Source organism: Lepidochelys olivacea (assembly GCF_965140295.1).
Source record: "Lepidochelys olivacea isolate rLepOli2 genome assembly, chromosome: 1".
Lineage (NCBI taxonomy): Eukaryota > Metazoa > Chordata > Testudines > Cheloniidae > Lepidochelys > Lepidochelys olivacea.
The window spans coordinates 215,098,233-215,117,489 of record NC_140411.1 but is presented as its reverse complement, the minus strand read 5'-3'; the positions used below and the strand labels follow the sequence as shown (position 1 = coordinate 215,117,489).

The following is a 19,257-nucleotide window of genomic DNA, read 5'->3' as shown; positions in this document are numbered from 1 at the left end:
AATTCCTCCTCCAATCCCCAGTTTTGGCCACACTCCCCAAATAGCTTAATGTTTCTGGTCAGCACTGAAAGAGTTAACACATATATTTTAAATTGACATCATGAGGCTTCTGAGTTAATGTCCCACTGAGGTGAATGGAGCAGTTTGCATTTTTCTGTGAATTATGGCTTCAGGCTGTCTACAGACTACACTGCAGCAAGGATGCATCTGGAAATTTATCTTTTAAATCAAAAGGGTTTATTTTAATAAAAGCTTAGATTCAGGGGAAACTGATGAGGCTGGCAGAGAAGTGCTAGTGTACATTTCCCTGTCACTATCCTTGTCAATCCACCTCTTAGCCACAAGCACACACAACAGACCACACCTGGTCTGGAGAAGTCCCACACAGATTTGGCATGTGCATAGCTACATATACATGGCCTCAAATAAGCCATGCAACAATGAGTGCGATGCAGGTGGGCAGAATTCAGATGAATAACTGGCACACACCTGAGCGCTTATTCCAGCTCCGGTAGAAACACTAGTGCCACTGATAGTGGGGCGGGGGGTGGAGGGGCTCTGGAATCAATGTGAGCTTGCTCAGCACTGCTTGTGCTCCCCACCTACTAGCATGTGTTGTTGTTGGGAATGCTTGAACTTGTCTGTGCACTGAGTGGAGAAGCTGCTGCAATGACATTGACTGCATGAAGTGGTGTGTTGCACTGCTTGCCACTGAGATGATGTAGAACAAGGGTGGGCAAACTTTTGGGCCCAAGGGCCACATCTGGGTGGGGAAATTGCATGCAGGGCCATGAATATAGGGCTGGGGCAGAGGGTTGGGGTGCAGGAGGGAGTGCGGGGTATGGGAAGGGCTGCAGTGTGCAGGAAGGGGCTCAGGGCAAGGGGTTGGGGCAGAGGAGGGGTGTGTGGTGTATGAGGGGGCTCAGCAGGGGGTTGGGGTGCAGAGTGCGAGAGGGGGCTCAGGGCAGAGGTGTGGGGGGGGCTCAGGGCAGGGGTTTGGGGTGCAGGAGGAGTGTGGCAGGGGTCTCAGGGCAGACGTTTGGGTGCAGTAGGAGTGCAGGGTGCAGGAGGAGGCTCAGGGCAGGGGGTTGGGGTGCAGGGTGCAGCAGGGGGCTCAGGGCAGGGGGTTGGGGTGCAGGAGTGGTGCAGCAGTTTCTGTGGCCCTGGGGGAGTGGGGGCAGAGGGCTCCGCGTGCAGCCCTCACCTCTGGGTATCTCCCCTGAAGCTCCCATTGGCCAAGGCTCCACGTTCCCGGCCAATGGGAGCTTCGGGGCAGGTACCCATAGGCGGGGGCAGTGCACGGAGGCCTCTTCCTCTCCCCCGCCCCCCCCCACCAACGAGGCTGCAGGGATGTGGTGCCAGCTGCTCCCGGGAGCAATGCGGCACCTGCGGTGCCACGGGGGTGGCAATCCCGCGGGCTGGATCCAAAGCCATGACGGGCCAGATTCGGCCCACGGGCTATAGTTTGCCCACCCCTAATGTACAATATTCACACACCAAGGTGCTTTGTGACAGAATTCAGAGTAACAGCTGTGTTAGTCTGTATTCGCAAGAAGAAAAGGAGTTCTTGTGGCACCTTGTGTATGCATCCGATGAAGTGAGCTGTAGCTCACAAAAGGTTAAATAAATTGGTTAGTCTCTAAGGTGCCACAAGTACTCCTTTTCTTTTTGCGAAACCCATAAAGGAGTACTTGTGGCATCTTAGAGACTAACCAATTTATTTGAGCATAAGCTTTCGTGAGCTACAGCTCACTTCATCGGATGCATACTGTGGAAACTGCAGAAGACATTATATGCACAGAGACCATGAAACAATACCTCCTCCCACGCCACTCTCCTGCTGGTAATAGCTTATCTAAAGTGATCACTCTCCTTACAATGTGTATGATAATCAAGTTGGGCCATTTCCAGCACAAATCCAGGTTATCATACACAGTGTAAGGAGAGTGATCACTTTAGATAAGCTATTACCAGCAGGAGAGTGGGGTGGGAGGAGGTATTGTTTCATGGTCTCTGTGCATATAATGTCTTCTGCAGTTTCCACAGTATGCATCCGATGAAGTGAGCTGTAGCTCACGAAAGCTTATGCTCAAATAAATTGGTTAGTCTCTAAGGTGCCACAAGTACTTCTTTTCTTTTTGCGAATACAGACTAACATGGCTGTTACTCTGAAACCTGTCTTTATGGGTTTGCACTGGACTCCTTTCTGGTTGCTCTACTGGACAGAATCATTAAAGCAACTCTTCCCTCCAGAAGTTTGAGGAGACTGAAGAGCCATTTCTCTTTTTGGACACTGTCTAATTCCCAGCACCATCTGGGAATTAGAGGTCATTCAGGAGTTAGGGAGCTATGAGCATTGGGGCAATACAAGAAGCTTGTTATGGAGGAGTTAATGCAAGAGTGATTGACAGTGGGAACAGCCCATTATGAGTGGTTGGGAGAGAGGGAAGCGGAGCAGGGAGGCACTGAGGGATTCCACATTGGGAGGTTCTCATTTGGGCTGGCAGAGTGGGAAGGATAGGTGAATTAGAGAATTAGATCTGAACTGAATATCCTTGTGGGAGTGGTAAGAAGGAACTGCATGGGTGACCAGGACGGGTGTCTGTCTGTAGTAGTGAAGGGGTGGGTGAGAAGCTGGGCTAGATTGAGGTTGCTGAGAAGTAACGGGTAGGGTGACCAGATGTCCCAATTTTATGGGGACAGTTCTGATATTTGGGGCTTTGTCTTATTTAGGTACCTATTATCCCCCACCTCCTGTCCTTATTTTTCACACTTGCTGTCTGGTCACCCTAGTAACAGGAGGGTTCAGTACTGGAAGAGGTGTGTGCAGGACACTTAGGATGGAAGAACCAGGAGATGGTCAGGTCTGGGTTTCCAGCAGGAGTGGGAGGAAAGGGCAGGAGACTAAATTTGGGATTAGGGCCTCAGTACTCCTCAATTTCTGAAGGAAATGCTTCCTCCTGCCATCCCATATATATACATGGCCCCCAGCCATAACATCTTCCATTGTCCTTATTTTTGGGCCAGCATGTTGGCTGGGGGAAGAGATAGCATCTGAAATGTGCAGGTATTTACGTTTTTGCTGCTGTCTAAATCAAAACCAGCTTTTGGGATTAGCCACAAATTATTTAAGGGGGGAAAAGAATTTTCCAACCTAATCCAGACTGACAAAGGGATGTGTGCTGCCAAGTAAAGAGCAACGCAAACTCACTGGGGCTAGGAATACTGAGGAAAGCAGTATAAACTAGGCAGATAATGTACCCCACAGATGGGTGGGGAAGGAGAGTGGCCATTTCCCCAGGCCAACAGTGGGTCTACTTCTATCAGTTTGTTTCAAATTCTGCCTTATTCCTGATAAGAATCTTCAGTCACATTTTGTCAATTTTCCCACTATTGCCTGTCTGACTCAACACTGAGACTGAGATCTGGTGGTTGGAACAAGGTCAGGATTCCTGGGTTATGTTCCCAGCTCTGCCACTGACTTACTGCATGACACTGGGCAATTCACTTCACCCGTGGGCCAAAGTCAGGCCTGATAGAAGTGGATAAAATTCCATTGGTTTCAGTGGATAGTTCTGCACTTAACGCCTGGGTTGAATTTGTCTTTGTTCCTCTGTTTACCTCCTTGTAAAACAGTGGTCACAATACTTACAATATCTTCCTTTCAGGGGTCTGCTAACATAGTAAAGTGCTTTTAGATCTTGGTATTAAAGACTGCATAGGAGAACAGAAGGTTATTATTTACAGCTCTCTACAGCGTATTCTCCCAGGCATTGCCAGTCAAGTTTTAAATGGCTCAAGCAATTGATCTTCTACCACTTCCCTTGGGGAGACTATTTCACCACAGTCTAATAGTTCTCACTGTTATGAAATATTTCCTGATTAGCCAGCCTGAAATATTCCCCTTTGCTCTGTTTCATCCCCTTGCTCTCTGGGACCCCTGCAATCAGCTTCTCTCCTTTCTCAGTGTTTACACCTTTATAAGACTTGGAGCCAATTACTGTATTCTCCTCACCCCCACTTCCCAACACACACATTTTAGTCATTTGTCCCAGTTATATTTAATTAGTTCTGTTTATCTCTCCTCACAAATCAGTCCCCCTGAATCATGCTTCTTGCTTTTCTCTGAGCTCCCTTCAGTTTTCCTATATCTTCCTGATGTTTGGGGTGGCTCTAATCCAGGGGTGGGCAAACTATGGTCCACAGGCTGGATCCGGTCCGCGAGCCACACCACATGGCTCAGTCCTGCTCCAGCGCTCTGGCTGGGGTGCTGGGTTGGGGGCCGGACCACGCGGCTCGGCCCCGCTCCGGTGCTCTGGCCGGGGTGCTGGGTCAGGGCCGGAACATGTGTTTCGGCCCCACTCTGGCTGGGGTGCAGGGTCGGGGGCTGCACCACGTGGCTCCTGGAAGCTACGGCATGGCCCTGCTCTGGCGACTACGCGCAGGGGCGGTGCCTGCAGATGGGGCAGTGTGCAGAGCTGCCTGGCTGCGCCTCTGCATAGGAGCCGGAGAAGGGACATGCCACTGCTTCTGGGAGCCACTTGGAGTCTGCATCCCCTGAGCCTCTCCCCTGCCCCAGCCCTCGATCCCAGCCTGGAGCACCCTCCTGCACCCCAAACCTCTCATTCCCAGCCCCACCCCAGAGTTCCAGCTGGAACCTGCACCCTTCCTGAACCCCTGCCCCAGCCCTGATCCCCCTCCCGCCTTCCAAAACCCTCGGTCCCAGCCTAGAGCCCGCACTCCATCCTGCACTCCAACCCCAATTTTGAGAGCAGTTATGGCCCACCATACAATTTCTATTCCCCGATGTGGCCCTTGGGCCAAAAAATTTGCCCACCCCTGCTCTAATCCCTCTGGATGCAGCATTCTAGTGCAGTTTCACTAGGGCTGTACGGGAAGGGACACTCTCCTCTTTGTCTGGTGATGCCTCTTTCTCTCACACAAATAAAGCAACTCAAATTCCACTCTACTACCCGACCCCAAATTTTCCACCCTCTGCTCCCCCAGACTTTCCCCCCTGCTTTTCTTTCCTCACTGCTGGATCTGGAGATGATCCCTGCATGCCTGGCTCTTCTAATTGCAACTCTGCCCTCCCCCCTCTAGCCCAGCCATTTCCCCTCTTTCTGTGTTCCCTGAGAACCTTGTCTTTCTACTTAGCTTACGCTTGACTGTCTCCCTGAAGTGCCTTTTGGAATGCTACATGAATGGTGCCCTAAAGAAACAAAATGTATTGTTTCCTATGAGTAACCTACATGTGTCCATGACATTTATGTGGAGGGATGGGGACTGAGCAGTGTTTGCTGATGGTTGGGCCCAGAAGGACCTGGTGTTACAAAGCTGTTGCACTGTGGTAGGCTGAGTGAATCCTCTTTGTGATGCCACTTTCTCAGTATGGCTGCTGCAGGTGTGTATGGTGCCTGACGAAGGATGGGCTTTACAGACTATCTTTATACAGAGAGGCAGCACAAAGTTTTGGTTAAAGGCATGAGACTGGGACTTGGGTTCTTTCCTTGGCTGTTCCACAGTTCCTGTTTGACCGAGAGTCAGTCACTTTCTTTGCCTATTTCCCCATCTCGGAAATGGGGATAATGCTTCCTTAGGTGCCAGAGGTGTTGTGGGGCTAAAACCATGAATGTTTGCAGGGATAACTGTCCTGAAGCTGAAATGCATCTATCTCTGGAATGAAATGTGTCAGCAGTCTTACACAACAGTGTTACAGGATCTGAAAAATAATCTTTCTCGTTGAAACTGCCCCTGGAAATTCTAAGGAGGCAAAATGCAATTACGTGGGCTGGTATTTGGAAAGGGCGCAAGGTTTAACCGCTCCACTCTTTTTGAAAAAGTGCCATGGGATGTTTCCAGTGATTGCAAATGGACAGGGCCTTGGCCATGCAGCAACAGTGCCCCCTAGCACCATGCTGTGGGCCTGGGTCAATACTGACTCAGTGAAGCACTCCCTGCTGAGACAGCAGCATCTGCAGGAGTCTGGAGGCCTCCTAAACCACTGCTGAGGCATGGGGGATGAGGAGGAGGGGCAGTGCTGTCATTGCATGCATTCAGTCTGATATAACTCTGCAACTATGGGTCAGGCACAGCATGTGCTGGGGTAGGGTTGTGTTTGGTACTTATGAAGCTGCCATGTTATAGCTTGAAATCGTGGCTACCTGATTTCCTTTCTTCACCTTCTGTCTCTCCAGAGTCACCCCTGTTGTGTGGAGACACTTGTGCTTTGGCTTGGAGAGGCCCTGACCCACCTAACACCACCTTGGAACTCTTGAAGGGAGTGGGGGGTGTTGTTTGGAGATGGTGGAGTCCCTGGAGAAGCTACATGGATCTTAACGCTGCCTTAAGGGCAAGGAGAAGAGCAGTGGGAATGGGTTGGCTGTGGCTGGTCTGTCTGTTTCACCTAGCCGCCTCACTGGAAGGTAAGAGCAGGTTTTAGTTAAGGTAACCTCTTTCTAAAGCCTGAGGAGACTGAATGGCTCAGGGGGTGCTGGGGAGCAGGCTATGGAGCTTCCAGCATGCTAATCTGTTCTGCTTCTGCTCCAGATCAGTAATGACCAAAATGCGTCCCTCTCTGATGGGTGTTCAGTGTTTTATGAGTGGTGGAGGGTCTTAGTCCAGTTCTTAGTGGGACAGGCATCCACATTGCAATAAGCACCAATAGCATTATTCAGCATCCCTATTGGCTGTCTTGGCAGAGAGGCCAAGGTCTGCATTGAGACAAAACTCCCCTTTTGTTCCCAGGGGTAAGGCAGTTGAGGGGGGGATTGGTTAGAATGTGTGGGATGCTTGTATTGCTATTGCCCATTGTGATGTTGCACTCCATATGTTTTATTGAAACATGCTTATGAGTATGTATCTGACATAATTGGAATATGCTTTAGGCAAAAGGTCTCTTGTAAGGTATCATTACAAAACTTATAATCTACTGAGTGTGTTCATCCTATTTGTATGCATGTATCATTCTTGTATCTGAAGCTAGAAATATGAAGTATAACTCTGAGGTCCTATTGTGATTATGCAAAGTGTGGGCCATTAATGGTGGTTTGGAATCTTGATGGCTCCCATCAACTAGGACAATTGGTTGTAAATGGCTCTGTTTACGTGCAAGTCTTCCTGTGAGTCAGGCCAGGAAGAATAAAGGCTTGGGGTCTCACAGGACATGTGACCATGTCACCTGGTACTGGATTCCATCTTAAACCTGGTGCTTTTTCCATTTAGAAGGAGGGGTGGGGACCCAGAGAGACAAAAGATTCCCGCCTTGTGCCAAAGCTATATAAGGGGGTGGAACAGAACAAAGGTGGTTCCAGTCATGAGAAATCCCCTAGTTACCACCTGAGCTGGAGCTAACAGGAACTGTACCAGGAGAAAGGATTGGGCCCAGACTAGGAAGGAGTCCAGTCTGTGAAAGAAGCTTATTAGAACATCTCTGAGGGTGAGATTTTATCTGTTATCAGTTTCTTAATGTATTCGGCTTAGACTAGCATGTTTTTGCTTTATTTTGCTTGGTGACTTACTTTATTCTGTCTGTTATAACTTGAAACCACTTAAATCCTACTTTTTGTACTTAATAAGATCACTTTTGTTTATTGATAAACCCAGCATAAGTGATTAATACCTGGGGGAGCAAACAGCTGTGCATATCTCTCTATCAGTGTTCTAGAGAGTGGATAATTTATGAATTTACCCTATATAAGCTTTATACAAAGTAAAATGGATTTATTTGGGGTTTGGATGCCATTGGGGTCTGGGTGCTGGAGATAGGTGACCTGCTGAGCAGTTTTTGGTTAAAGTCTGCAGCTTTGGGGGCATGAACCAGACCTGGGTCTGTGTTGCAGCAGGCTACTGTGTCTGGCTCAACAAGGCAGGGTTCTGGAAGTTCCAAGCTATCAGGGAAAATAGGCTCAGAGGTAACTTCAGCACGTCAGGTGACCGTCCCAAGGGGATCTCTGTGACTGAACCCGTCACACCCATGTCATGCCTGTTTTGTGGAATTCAGTCTCCAAAGAGCTGATACTCTTCTATGAGACTGTGTCCATCGGGCTGCAGTCAGCAGCTCTTGCCCATACGTTTTTTAACCACCATCCCCAAAATTGCAGACATGAGGGGAATGTTCTACACTGTCACCAGGGGGCAGTTTATGCTGAGCCACTGAAGGAGAGGGGGAGGATGGAAGAGGGAGAACAGGAAAAAGCAGGGAGGAGAAGAGTGCTGGCAGAAGGAAGGGCAGAAGAGAGTGTAGGTGAAAGGGGGGAGGGAGAGAGAGACAGAATTAGAGAAGAGGGGTAGAGATGTTGTAGACAACCCCCTTGTTTGTGCCAAGGAAAATCCCTGTGGCCACATATGTTCGCTGACCCGAACTGGTTTGTGATGAATGCTCATCTCTCACTCACACATGAAAGCCTCTGGGGAAAAAAAAAGGGAGTTGGAAAGCAGGAGGGAGATGGTGAAAGAAAGATGTAGAGGGAGAGGAGGAGGGGGGAATGGAGGGTGGGGAGATAGGGAAGGGGAAAGGAGGACAGAGACTGGGGGACAAATGAAAGGGAAAATGAAACCCATATTTAAAGCATTGTCACTAAGATCAAGGGCAGGAAGAGACATGTCTTTATATGAAAGGGATGGGGAGAGGAGAGATGGGCCGAGATTTATAATATAAACTGATTTGGTGTGCTGACATGATTTCCTCTGATATAATAATGGAAGCCCCAAGCCCGGAGAGGAAGGTCTGTCTCTGCACTGAGCTCATAGGCTGTCCATGTGTCTGAGCCACCAGACCCTCCACACCCTGACTGAGGGGGTGGACGGGGTTTCCTACATACAGTACTAGCCCTTTAGATTTCACCAGAACTTGGGAACCTGCTGGAAATGGACACTTAACACCCCTGTAGTCATAGGACCAAAAAAAAAAAAGGGGGGGGGCAGGGTTTGCTATAATAAGCCATAAATCCAGTGTTTTTATTAAGACCATGATTTTTTAGTATCTAGCAAAGTTATGAATTTAAGCTCCCAGGCTCATCTTTTGAAAGTGTTGTGTAGGTTTCCTTTGAGGATGAGGACTGATAGGTCAGATATATTGATTGCTTTGTGAAAAGTGTTCACCCACAGGGGACCTGGTGTTCATGCCTTTTATCATTTTCCTGTATGTGTTCATTTGAGAGCACAGCGATTGTCTAGCTTCACTCACATAGTTGTTGTTGGAGCATTTAGTGAACTGAATGAGGTATACCACATGTTGTATACCTGGGGGACTTCTGCGCAAAAAATTAAAAATTCTGCACACAATATTTTAAAATTCTGCAGATTTTATTTGTCAAAATAACACTACATAATCACCCCAGTTTTAATTATTTTGGTAATTTATTTTAAAATACCTGCCAGCAAGTATGTCTGTATCAATACAGACACACATACAAAATTCCCCAGGAGTAGAAAGTTAAAGAAACCCCTATGACAACTCAATTTCTGTTTCTCTGCCTCCTGCCCCCCCCGAGCCCAGTCGTGGGGCCAGACACCCACAACCCCTCCCCTGCAGAGCCCAGCCGTGCTCCCCCACCGATACACCCAAACCTCCTACCCCCCAAGCTCAACCACAGGGCACCCCCGCCCAGACTGCCCCTCCCAGGTCCCCAGAACCCAGTCACGCCCTCCCCCCCAGCCCAGACACCTGCCCCCTACCCCTCAGAGCCCAGGGATCAAGAGGAAGAAACAGTCTCATGCTGAGTCCCCAGCTTGTGTGGAGTTTCCTGCATGCCACCGTCTCTTTCCCTCAGGGCGTGCTGGAAACTGCAGCTGTTGGGAACCCTCTAGCTTCCTCCCCCTCCTCCCAGCAGTGTCTTCTATGAGCGAGCTGGGCTCTGCTGGGTCCAGCGGCCCCTAGTGGCGGCCAGCAGCACTTCAGCCCATTTCTGGGGGGGAGGAAATTCTGCGCACACATTAATTTCTGCAAAATTCTGCATTGCGCAGTGTAACGTGGCTGGTTCTGGCGGGGCCCAACTGAGAGTGCCAATTCAGGATAAATTGCTTAAAGCAGGGCAGTTACAGCCCAAGGCTGGGGTTTCTAGGCACACCAAGGCAAACCAAACCAGCCAAACAGAGAAGACTTTGGTTTTACCCCACTGGCTAACCACAAGTCACACAAGCAATTCCCTTAGACACTCCAGTTTCCCAGTATCCCCAGCAGTGCCACACGTTATGGGGACAAATGGTTATGATAACCAGTACCCCAGTAAAAGAAAAAAGGTTCTCTCAATCCCGAAGGACCAAGCCCCAGACCCAGGTCAATATACAAATCCGATCTTACCCACAAATCACGCTGTTGCCAATCCTTTAGAATCTAAAATCTAAAGGTTTATTCATAAAAGGAAAAAAGATATAGATGAGAGCTAGAATTGGTTAAATGGAATCAGTTACATACAGTAATGGCAAAGTTCTTGGTTCAGGCTTGCAGCAGTGAAAGAATAAACGGCAGGTTCAAATCAAGTCTCTGGAGAACATCCACAGCTGGGATGGGTCATTCAGTCCTTTGTTCAATGCTTCAGCATAGCAAAGTTCCTCCAGAGGTATGAAGCAGGATTGAAGACAAGATGGAGGAGCTGCAGCAGGAATATGAATCACTTTCCTTCTCAAACCAGGTTTTGCTTGAATGGTCATAATCCTAGTATTCTACAATCATGGTAAAAACAGGGCAGACAAGACCTTAATGTATACTGAATAAAAAATAAAGGAAAAAAATAGGAAAATAAGTGTTATGGCTTTTGGAGGGAGGAAAAAATAATAAAATGTTCAGGCCTTTCCTTTATACATCATAAAGAAGTAAAAAAGAGCAAAGAATAAAAACCCAATATATATTTTCCTTTGAGAGTGCACTTCTCTGGGTACAACTGGCCAGGGACTTGCCAAGAACGGGGTGAGCAGCCGCCCCCCCCCCCCCCCCGGCAATTCAGAATGAATCCTGGGTTCCTTCAGCATAAGAGGGGGACACTAGACTGAAGACACTTGACACAGATTTGACACCCTGACACGTCAGCTTCACTGCAATGGAATCATAGAATCATAGAATATCAGGGTTGGAAGGGACCCCAGAAGGTCATCTAGTCCAACCCCCTGCTCAAAGCAGGACCAATTCCCAGTTAAATCATCAAACCCCTTGAACCCAAACCCCTTGAAATTTCACAGGTGTAGTCTTAAATAGACTAGGTAGACTAGAATAGATAGAACATCTGTAGAAAATGTGGGCAAGGTGTTTTGGAGATGGATATTTTTTGTAGCCTCTTCACTGCTTGAACATTATAACAGGGTTCTGGAGACAACCCACCAGAATTAAGGTTGCATAAATTTCCATGATGATTCCGTTTCCAGACATTTACAGCTTTGAGAAGCTATTACATTTGTGGGCTGAGATTTCCTGATTTGGTTTCAAGGTGAACATTTTGTTTCCTTGAAACGTTTCAAGGGGAGAATTTTTTTTTTTCAGTGAAAGGGAAATGGGAGGGAAATGTCTCTATTTGCAGCCTTTCCCCTAAGGTGTGGCTCAAGCCCCACCTTTTTCCTCCCTCTCACCCTCAGTGGTATTGCTTCTGGGTTCTTTATCTTGGCATCTGGTGCCTCCACCCACGGGGGACCCCGCTAGTGCCTGGAACACAAGAACTCTGTCCCTTGGGAAAATGTTTTCTGTCAAATAATATAGTAGGAGTGTAGTCCAGTACACAGGGAATAAAATAATTATCACAATCCCAAAAGTAACAATACAGCAACAGGGGGGACTTTATTAGGTAAATGATATCCCACAAAGGATAGGGGATTATGAATGAATGGGAGTAACTAGAATAATAAAATATCAACAATATCTTAAACCCTCCCCCACCCCAGATTTAGATGGGCCCAGCTCCCTCCTAGCACCTGCCTAGGCAGATGGTGGATAGGGAGTCAGTTCTTTACTGGGTGATACAGCACCGTAATCATTGATCAACTTAAAACTCACAAGCAAAATAAATAACATGGATTTCTTACATGATCTCCACCCCCAGAAGGGTAGGATTGTGCTGAGGGTCCCTGGTCTGGAGTCCATTGGAAGGTGAAGCTGGCTCTCGGCAGCCTAACTCAGGGTATCTCTTCACTACCAACGTGAATGCGCTGCTGCGGCAGCGCTGCCATGGTAGTGCTTTCACGTTGCTGTGTAGTTGTGGCATCAGCGCTGGGAGAGTTTTACTCTCCTAAGCGCTGTAAAAAAACCACCCCCACGAGGAGAGTAGCTCCCAGCGCTGGGGCACTGTCTACACTGCCACCTTACAGCGCTGAAACTTGCATCGCTCAGGGGGGTGTTTTTTCACACCCCTGAGCAAGACAGGTTCAGCGCTGTAAAGTGGCAATGTAGACAAGGCCTTAGAATCACTCCTGAACCTCCTGGCTTGCTAGTCTCTGCTGGACTGATGCCGTTTAATGACCCAGTAACCTCCCACTGAGTTCAAATTGCCCTTTGGGTAGGAATGGGAAGTTGAATGGGGACCTGCCAGGCTGAGATGCTTCTTTCTCCGCCCCAACAGACAACACCAAAAGTAAAACCAAACCCTTTGTCTTTGAGTTCTTGTTTATGATTAGTTCTTGATGTAACTTCCAGCTTGTTCTAACTCCGTCCTGGACTCTAGACAATCTGGAAAACAAACTCCTGAACCGTTGTAGCCATTGCTGATGTAGTGCAGGGGTAAGTCCTCTAGATCAGTGGTTTTCAGTCTTTTTTCATTTGTGGACCCCTAAAAAATTTTGAACAGAGGTGGGAATCCTTTGGAAATCTTAGACATAGTCTGGGACCCCCAGGTGTCTGTTGACCACAGGTTGAAAACTACTGCACTAAAGGCTCACTGTAATATTCCAGGAACAACCAACTCCATGGGGGGTTTTATGAACCATGCGTAAGAAAAACTTGCAGCTTTATATAATAGAGGCCAAATGATTGAGATTAGAGTTGTTTTGTCAGTGCAATAGCCCTCCCCAAGGAACAGTGTGCAGTCTTGTCATATAGAAAATTGGTTTTGATTTGACTGAGTTATAAATGTTTGAAAATCATGTACTGTTCGTGCAGTTGTGTGTTTGGTTTTTTTGGTTAAACTTGGTAAGTGCACACCTAAGGAAAAATGTGTTCTGTATGGGTGAGTGGCTAATTTTGCTTTACAGCGAACTGTCAAGACTACAGAATGGCTCCATACCACACTGGATAACCTTTCCAAATGTTTTGGGCAAATTCAAGATATGGTAAAAAGGATAATTCTGCTGCTTCAGTAGCATATCTTCCTACCAAAATGCCTCACTGGCATAAGAGAATATATATCGGGCTGTGAGCCCAGGCAGTCCTACATTCTACCCCTAACTCTTACACTGACTGAGCTTAATATAGTGAAAATCATCTTAAGTGCCCAACAGTAATCAATTGCTTGCTGGAGGAGGTCTTGTAATAACCTTGAGAAGAAATTATCTTTGAAGCAGTCTTTTAAATGGCATCTGCAAAGTCAAAAAAAAAAGAGGGCTCATTCTTTATTTTGTATCAAGAAGGCCTGAAAGGTTTTATTTTTAAAGAACATTTTCGCTGTTTCATTCTCCTGCTTGTGTTTCATATTAGAAATTTGGGTCCTGTCTAAGCTGGAAGACTCAATAAAGAACTAGTAAAATGATGACATCACAAGAGGCAAGAGTGTGGAGGCTGAACAGTTGAAAGGGGAACAGATTTTAGTGGGGCTGTTTAAAACTTTAGGAGCCTTTTTGTTTTTGTAAACATCTATTTAACTTCATTGACTAATGAACATTTTGGAGAAGAGAAGCTTGTATTAAAAGTTCAACACCCCTGACCGATCAAATGAAGAGTGAGTGCTTACATTATGCACTGTTTACACTCCCTAACAGATGCTCCAGCAAAACCAAGGAAAACCAGATACTCCTGATATTTCGAAGGCAAAAAACAGGCAGGAAAAAAATGTCAGGCCACTTTTATATGCCCTAAAGGGCAGCCTGACTGTAGTAGGACTATGCAGAAGAGGAGGTGCTTGACTCAGTAGCAAATGTTGCCAGGATCAGCCTTTCAGTTGTAGAAGAAAATATTTAATACTGTATTACTAGAGGAATAATAGGTGATCATACGATTAGATTATCACAATGCATATGCGGAGTAAAGTTGGGCATTTAGTCTTAACTTTCTTGACTTTCCTTTTCTGACTCATTAACTGTGTACAACCTGACACTAACATAGGGATTTTTTTTTTTACACTGAAATTCCCCAATTTGAAAGCTTTTAAAAAACCAAAACAACCGCAACAACAAAGAAAAGAAAAAAGCAGGGTGGATTGATTTTAAATCCAAGTGATTTAAATTACTCACTTTAAACATGATTTAAATCAGCAAGCAGGAAATCTTGGTTTGCATAATCTATTTTAATCTTGTTTGCATTTGTACTTTTTAGCTATTTTCCTAAAAAAGGTTGATTCTCATTTGTCAACTATTAAAGGATGTTGATTTGCAACTAAACGTACCCTTTACACTTGCTAAATTTGGTACTTTTTTCTTGCTAATCCGAGGGTTCACTATTCAGTATACATTCATTGAAGCAGTTACATAGTTTAACATATTCAGATTTTTAATATTTACATTTTTGTATTATATTAGAAAATGGTTAATGATGTATGGTTTTCTAGTTGACTGATTTTTTTTTTACTAATGTTTAATGTTAAGCTGTATTTGGATGGAACTGGAATTTAATTAAAAATGAACAAAAAAAGAATTTTAGTTTTACATAACTAATAGAAAAAAATCTTAAATGTGGTGGATCCATAAGAAAAAGGGAAGGGTATTTAAAAAAAAAAGTTTTATCTGTCGTTAGTGAATTGAACTGATTGTTATTGGTCACCATGTCCAACAAGATTTTAGAACTAGTAGATCTCATCCTGTCACACATTGCTTCAATTCATAGCATCGAAGGGGAAAATAGGCTGTCCTGCTTTTTCAACTCCCAATTGGTTTCTCAACTTTGAATGAAATAGTCATTTGAACTGAACTAGTTGGAAATGAAATGAGGAAAATATTCTCTCTGCACCTGCAAAAGAGACAACTACTATCAAAAGCTGGTTTATCAATTCAACAAACTTTGGTTCCTGGTGCTTAGCCAGTGACTTCCACTTGTTCAGTGGTATGGCTTTCTTTAAAATTTCAGCAACAAACATGTAGTGCTTGAATGTTATTTTTATTGAATGTAAATGATTTGAATAGATTACAGTAAAATTAGACCTTAATATAGGTTGTGATAATTTCAAATTTAATTTTAATTGGATTTATTTTAAAAAAATAAAAATGTATTTAATTTAAATAACAAAATAGTATTTAAATTAAAAAATATATATTTTGTGTGTTTTTAAATTATCTATTTTTATCCACCCTAGAAAAAAAGGATTATCACTGTCCAAAGCTCCAGGTCTCTGCTGATTTACAGTTTGTGCAAATTTCTTAATCTCAGGCCATTTGGCGATCCTGACATCCTTGACAGAAGCTAGCAGAACCCTTGAATGGAGGCCTCATGTTCTGAGAAAAGAATACTCCTTAAAATTAGCAATTTCTGTATTAAAAGATCAGCATTTAGAATTTCACATCGGTATAACCTCTGCTTAATTACCTTAACTGCTTGGAATTAGCTAAATATATGTTAAATCTGTCCCAGTAACTTTCATATCAGTAACATAAGTAGAATATGGGTACAGAGATTCTCACTCATTAAAGAAAAAATTTGCAGCATTTTAAGGAAGGCATGTCCAACAAGAAATCCAACCTCCCAAGTCTCATTTGGGTGAATTTAGAACCCCCTCTCTTATATGATATGGTCTCTTCTATAACATTGCCCTGTACTTTGTTATTTTGGGACTGCAGACTGTAAAGAAGTAATTTTTATTAAGAGTAAAGTCTGCTGCTGTATTTGATACTGAACTTATATGAAAATTGCTATTGGTGGGTACGTTTTTGAACTGTGTTCATAAGAGCTGCCATACTGGGTCAGACCATGGTCCATCTTGCCCATAATCCTGTCTCTGACAGTGGCCGGTACCAGAGCCTCAGGGGTAGTGTATAAAACAGGGCAATTATGGAGTGATTCATCCCATCTTCCATGCCCAGTGTGGCAGTCAGCGGTTTAGGGCCGCTCCGAGCATGGGGTTGCATCCCTGACCATCTTGGCTAATAACCATTGTTTGGCTTTTCTTATTTGTTTTGCTTGTTTTATTTAGTCATTCTTTTAAAAAATAGCTACTACTATTAGGACGACACTCCAATCTGTCTTATTTCACTGCGCCACACTATTTTCCAGAACTGGACGTATTTCTAAACTGGTTAAAGCTGGACTGTGGTATCTGTGTATTTTTTACCATAATATTTCTTATTGCCACCTAAATAAAAAAAAATATGTAAAAAAAAGAGACAGCCAATAGCCAGAAAAATCAATATTTTAACTTTATTATGACAGTTTGAATATAGGTCACCTGAAAAATACAAATTAGTTCCCCTGTTATGAGACGTTGCAAACAAGAAATCATAAAATTGCACAGTGTTAATGCTGTTCTATAAACTTATTTCTGTGAGGCAACAGATTGCAAGATCCTACAGTAATAAATTACTGCTCAGAGGTGTATCTGTCTGTATGAGGGGAACTAAAAAATCCTGTTGAATGTGTAGTATATTCCTGCTGAAAGAATTATTAAAATTGCTATCCTGAAGAGAAGAGAGCTCAACATGTAAAATGTGTAAGTGTTGAATCCTGAGGGCTGTGGGTTTCCAGAAGGCAATGGGAGTTTTAGCTACTCAGCAGCTCTCAAAAGATATGCTGGATAATGAAGAAAATGAAATTAAATGTAGCATTTCATAATGAAAATAATATTAAAAGATGCAACACAGGTGTATCAAAGGCTGCTGAAACAACTCTATGATATGTAGATTACTTGAGAATGTTTTGAGAGAGGCAGTTTTAAGGTGGCACATGTTTCACACTGTTATATCCTGAATTCTGATCCATTTGCTGGGTGACCATAATGTGGTGTGAATGTAGTTTCTTACATTTTAGTTTCCTTATTTGGCTTGTCATGACTCCAAAGTGACTAGGTCTAGGAACTCCCCATTTGTTTTAATATGTTGGCTTGGCAAGGATTGGAGCCTTTGACCAGAATTTTGGGGTTTGTGGGTATAATTATTTTCTAATTTGGGGTTTTGTGGGAGGGGTCTACAGGAAGCCATGATGGGCAAGGGATGGGGCTAGTTTTGGGAGAGTGAGAGGGGGAAAGATTGAGGTGGGGGGGCAGGGAACTGTGTAGGAGGGAGTAAAAACCAATGAGGAGTCCTTGTGGCACCTTAGAGACTAACAGATTTATTTGGGCATAAGCTTTCGTGGCCTATAACCCACTTCATCAGATGCATGGAGTGGAAAATACAGTAGGAAGGTATAAATACACAGCACATGAAAAGGTGGGAGTTGCCTTACCGAGTGGGGGGGGGAGGGGGGTCAGTGCTAACGAGACCAGTTCAATTAGGGTGGATGTGGCCCATTTCCAACAGTAGACAAGAAGGGGTGAATATCAACAGAGGAAAATTATTTTTTTGTAGTGACCCAGCCATTCCCAGGCCTAATTTGATGGTGTCAAGTTTGCAAATTAATTCCAGTTCTGCAGTTTCTCACTGAAGTCTGTGTTTTTGAAATTTTTTTTGTTGAAGAATTGCCAGTTTTAAGGCTGTTATTAAGTGTCCAGGGAGATTGCGTAGAGACTGTCTCATTTGTCCCATGTATATGGCAGAGGGGCATTGCTGGAGGGAGTGTGCAAAGAGCAGAGACAAGAGGAGAGTATAGGAGGGAATGAGCAACATGAGGTATTGAGAGGAAATAAGGTCCACCTAGCAGGATTTTTACTGTTTCCCAAATAAATCTACTAAATCCACTTTACATGCCCCTCCCTACATGATGATGGGAGAATCAGGGACCTTAATGAAAGGGGGGAGGCGATGGAAGCTCCTATCTGGGAGACATAGGAAGCCATATGGAGAGGGGGTGAAACAGATTGATGAGCAACATGGACCGTTCCTGTGAGCTCCGCAGGGAATCCTGTCACTAAGCAATTCTTAAATGTTTTGTAAAAATGTAAGGAAATTCCTGGCCAAAATCTTTGGTAAATTTGAAGTAATCCTTTAAAAATCTTCCCAATCTGAACAGTTCTTAGTTTGAGTCAATATATTCAGAATAGAGAAGGAGAGAATGGAAATTCCTCTTTATCCCCTTTCCTTTTTATCTTGCCCCATAATTTGAGAACAAGGGGTGACTATGAAATGAATGAGTAGTCAAGTTAGAATGAACGAATAGTCAAGGGAATGCATTTTAGGCAGAATATCATTAACCAGTGGAATTCACTGCTATGGAAAGTCATGGAGATCGATACTGTAGCTGGATTTGGGGGGAGGAGGAAGGGAGAGTGGACAGTTTTATGATCAATAATTTTTTGTGTGTGAGCACTAAAATAACAGTAAGGATAACAAGATTGTCAAATCTTATAAGACTTAAGATTGCTTCATGGATCAAGGAGGGATGTTAACGCAGTATAGAATGTTGCTCAGTTGACTGGAATGTTGTATGAGGAACTTTTGTCTTCTGCTAAAATATTCGGTGGTGTCCCCTGCCAGAGATGGGGTACAGGACTAAAAGGATCAAGTGATGTGATCTGGTATGGATACTACATTAGGTAGGATATTGCACTAGATAGATTGTTGGCCTGATCTAACATGGCGGGAGGCTGGATTCCTAGCAGGATCTACTTTCCCTCCATGATGGGGTACTGGACTAAACAGAGCAGTGGTGTGATCTGTGTTGGTGGAAGGCAGGATCCTGGATGAGGTAGGCCACTAGTCTGACTAAATGTGGCAGGGACGCAGGATTAGATGGGACCATTGATCTGATCCAGGACATGCAGCCATTGAGAGTGGGGAAGAGGAGGGGAAACAGTGCTGTGCTTGTAAATGTCCTGCACTCTTGTTGCATACCTTTGCATTGGAGTTATGTCATTGGAGGGCCATGTTCCCCACATGTGCCGTGCATGCACAGTCTTGTCTGTTTCTGATGCATCTTGTCTTTTTTAAATATTCACCATTGGAGGGAGAGCCCTGTCAGCTCCAGGCTGCATGTATCCGTTAGTCCGTGAAATATCCATGCGCTCGATAAAGATTACCTGGGTCGCTGGAGAGAAGCCATCTGGG

The 19,257-nt window shown here is 44.8% G+C and overlaps 1 protein-coding gene across 2 annotated transcripts in view; it reads left to right on the top strand.

The window, feature by feature from the left end:
* LOC311518104 (ephrin type-B receptor 5) overlaps positions 1-19,257 on the top strand; it is a 139,182-nt gene that overhangs the window by 33,204 nt on the left and 86,721 nt on the right. The window contains exon 2 of one of the 2 annotated variants that reach the window (XM_084623562.1): positions 6,198-6,425. The exons of the other annotated variant lie outside the window; for it this stretch is intronic. Within the exon in view, the coding sequence (XP_084479688.1) occupies positions 6,329-6,425 (97 nt within the window). The 5' untranslated portion in view covers positions 6,198-6,328. The remainder of the gene's footprint in view (positions 1-6,197; positions 6,426-19,257) is intronic. 2 annotated transcript variants of the gene reach the window in all.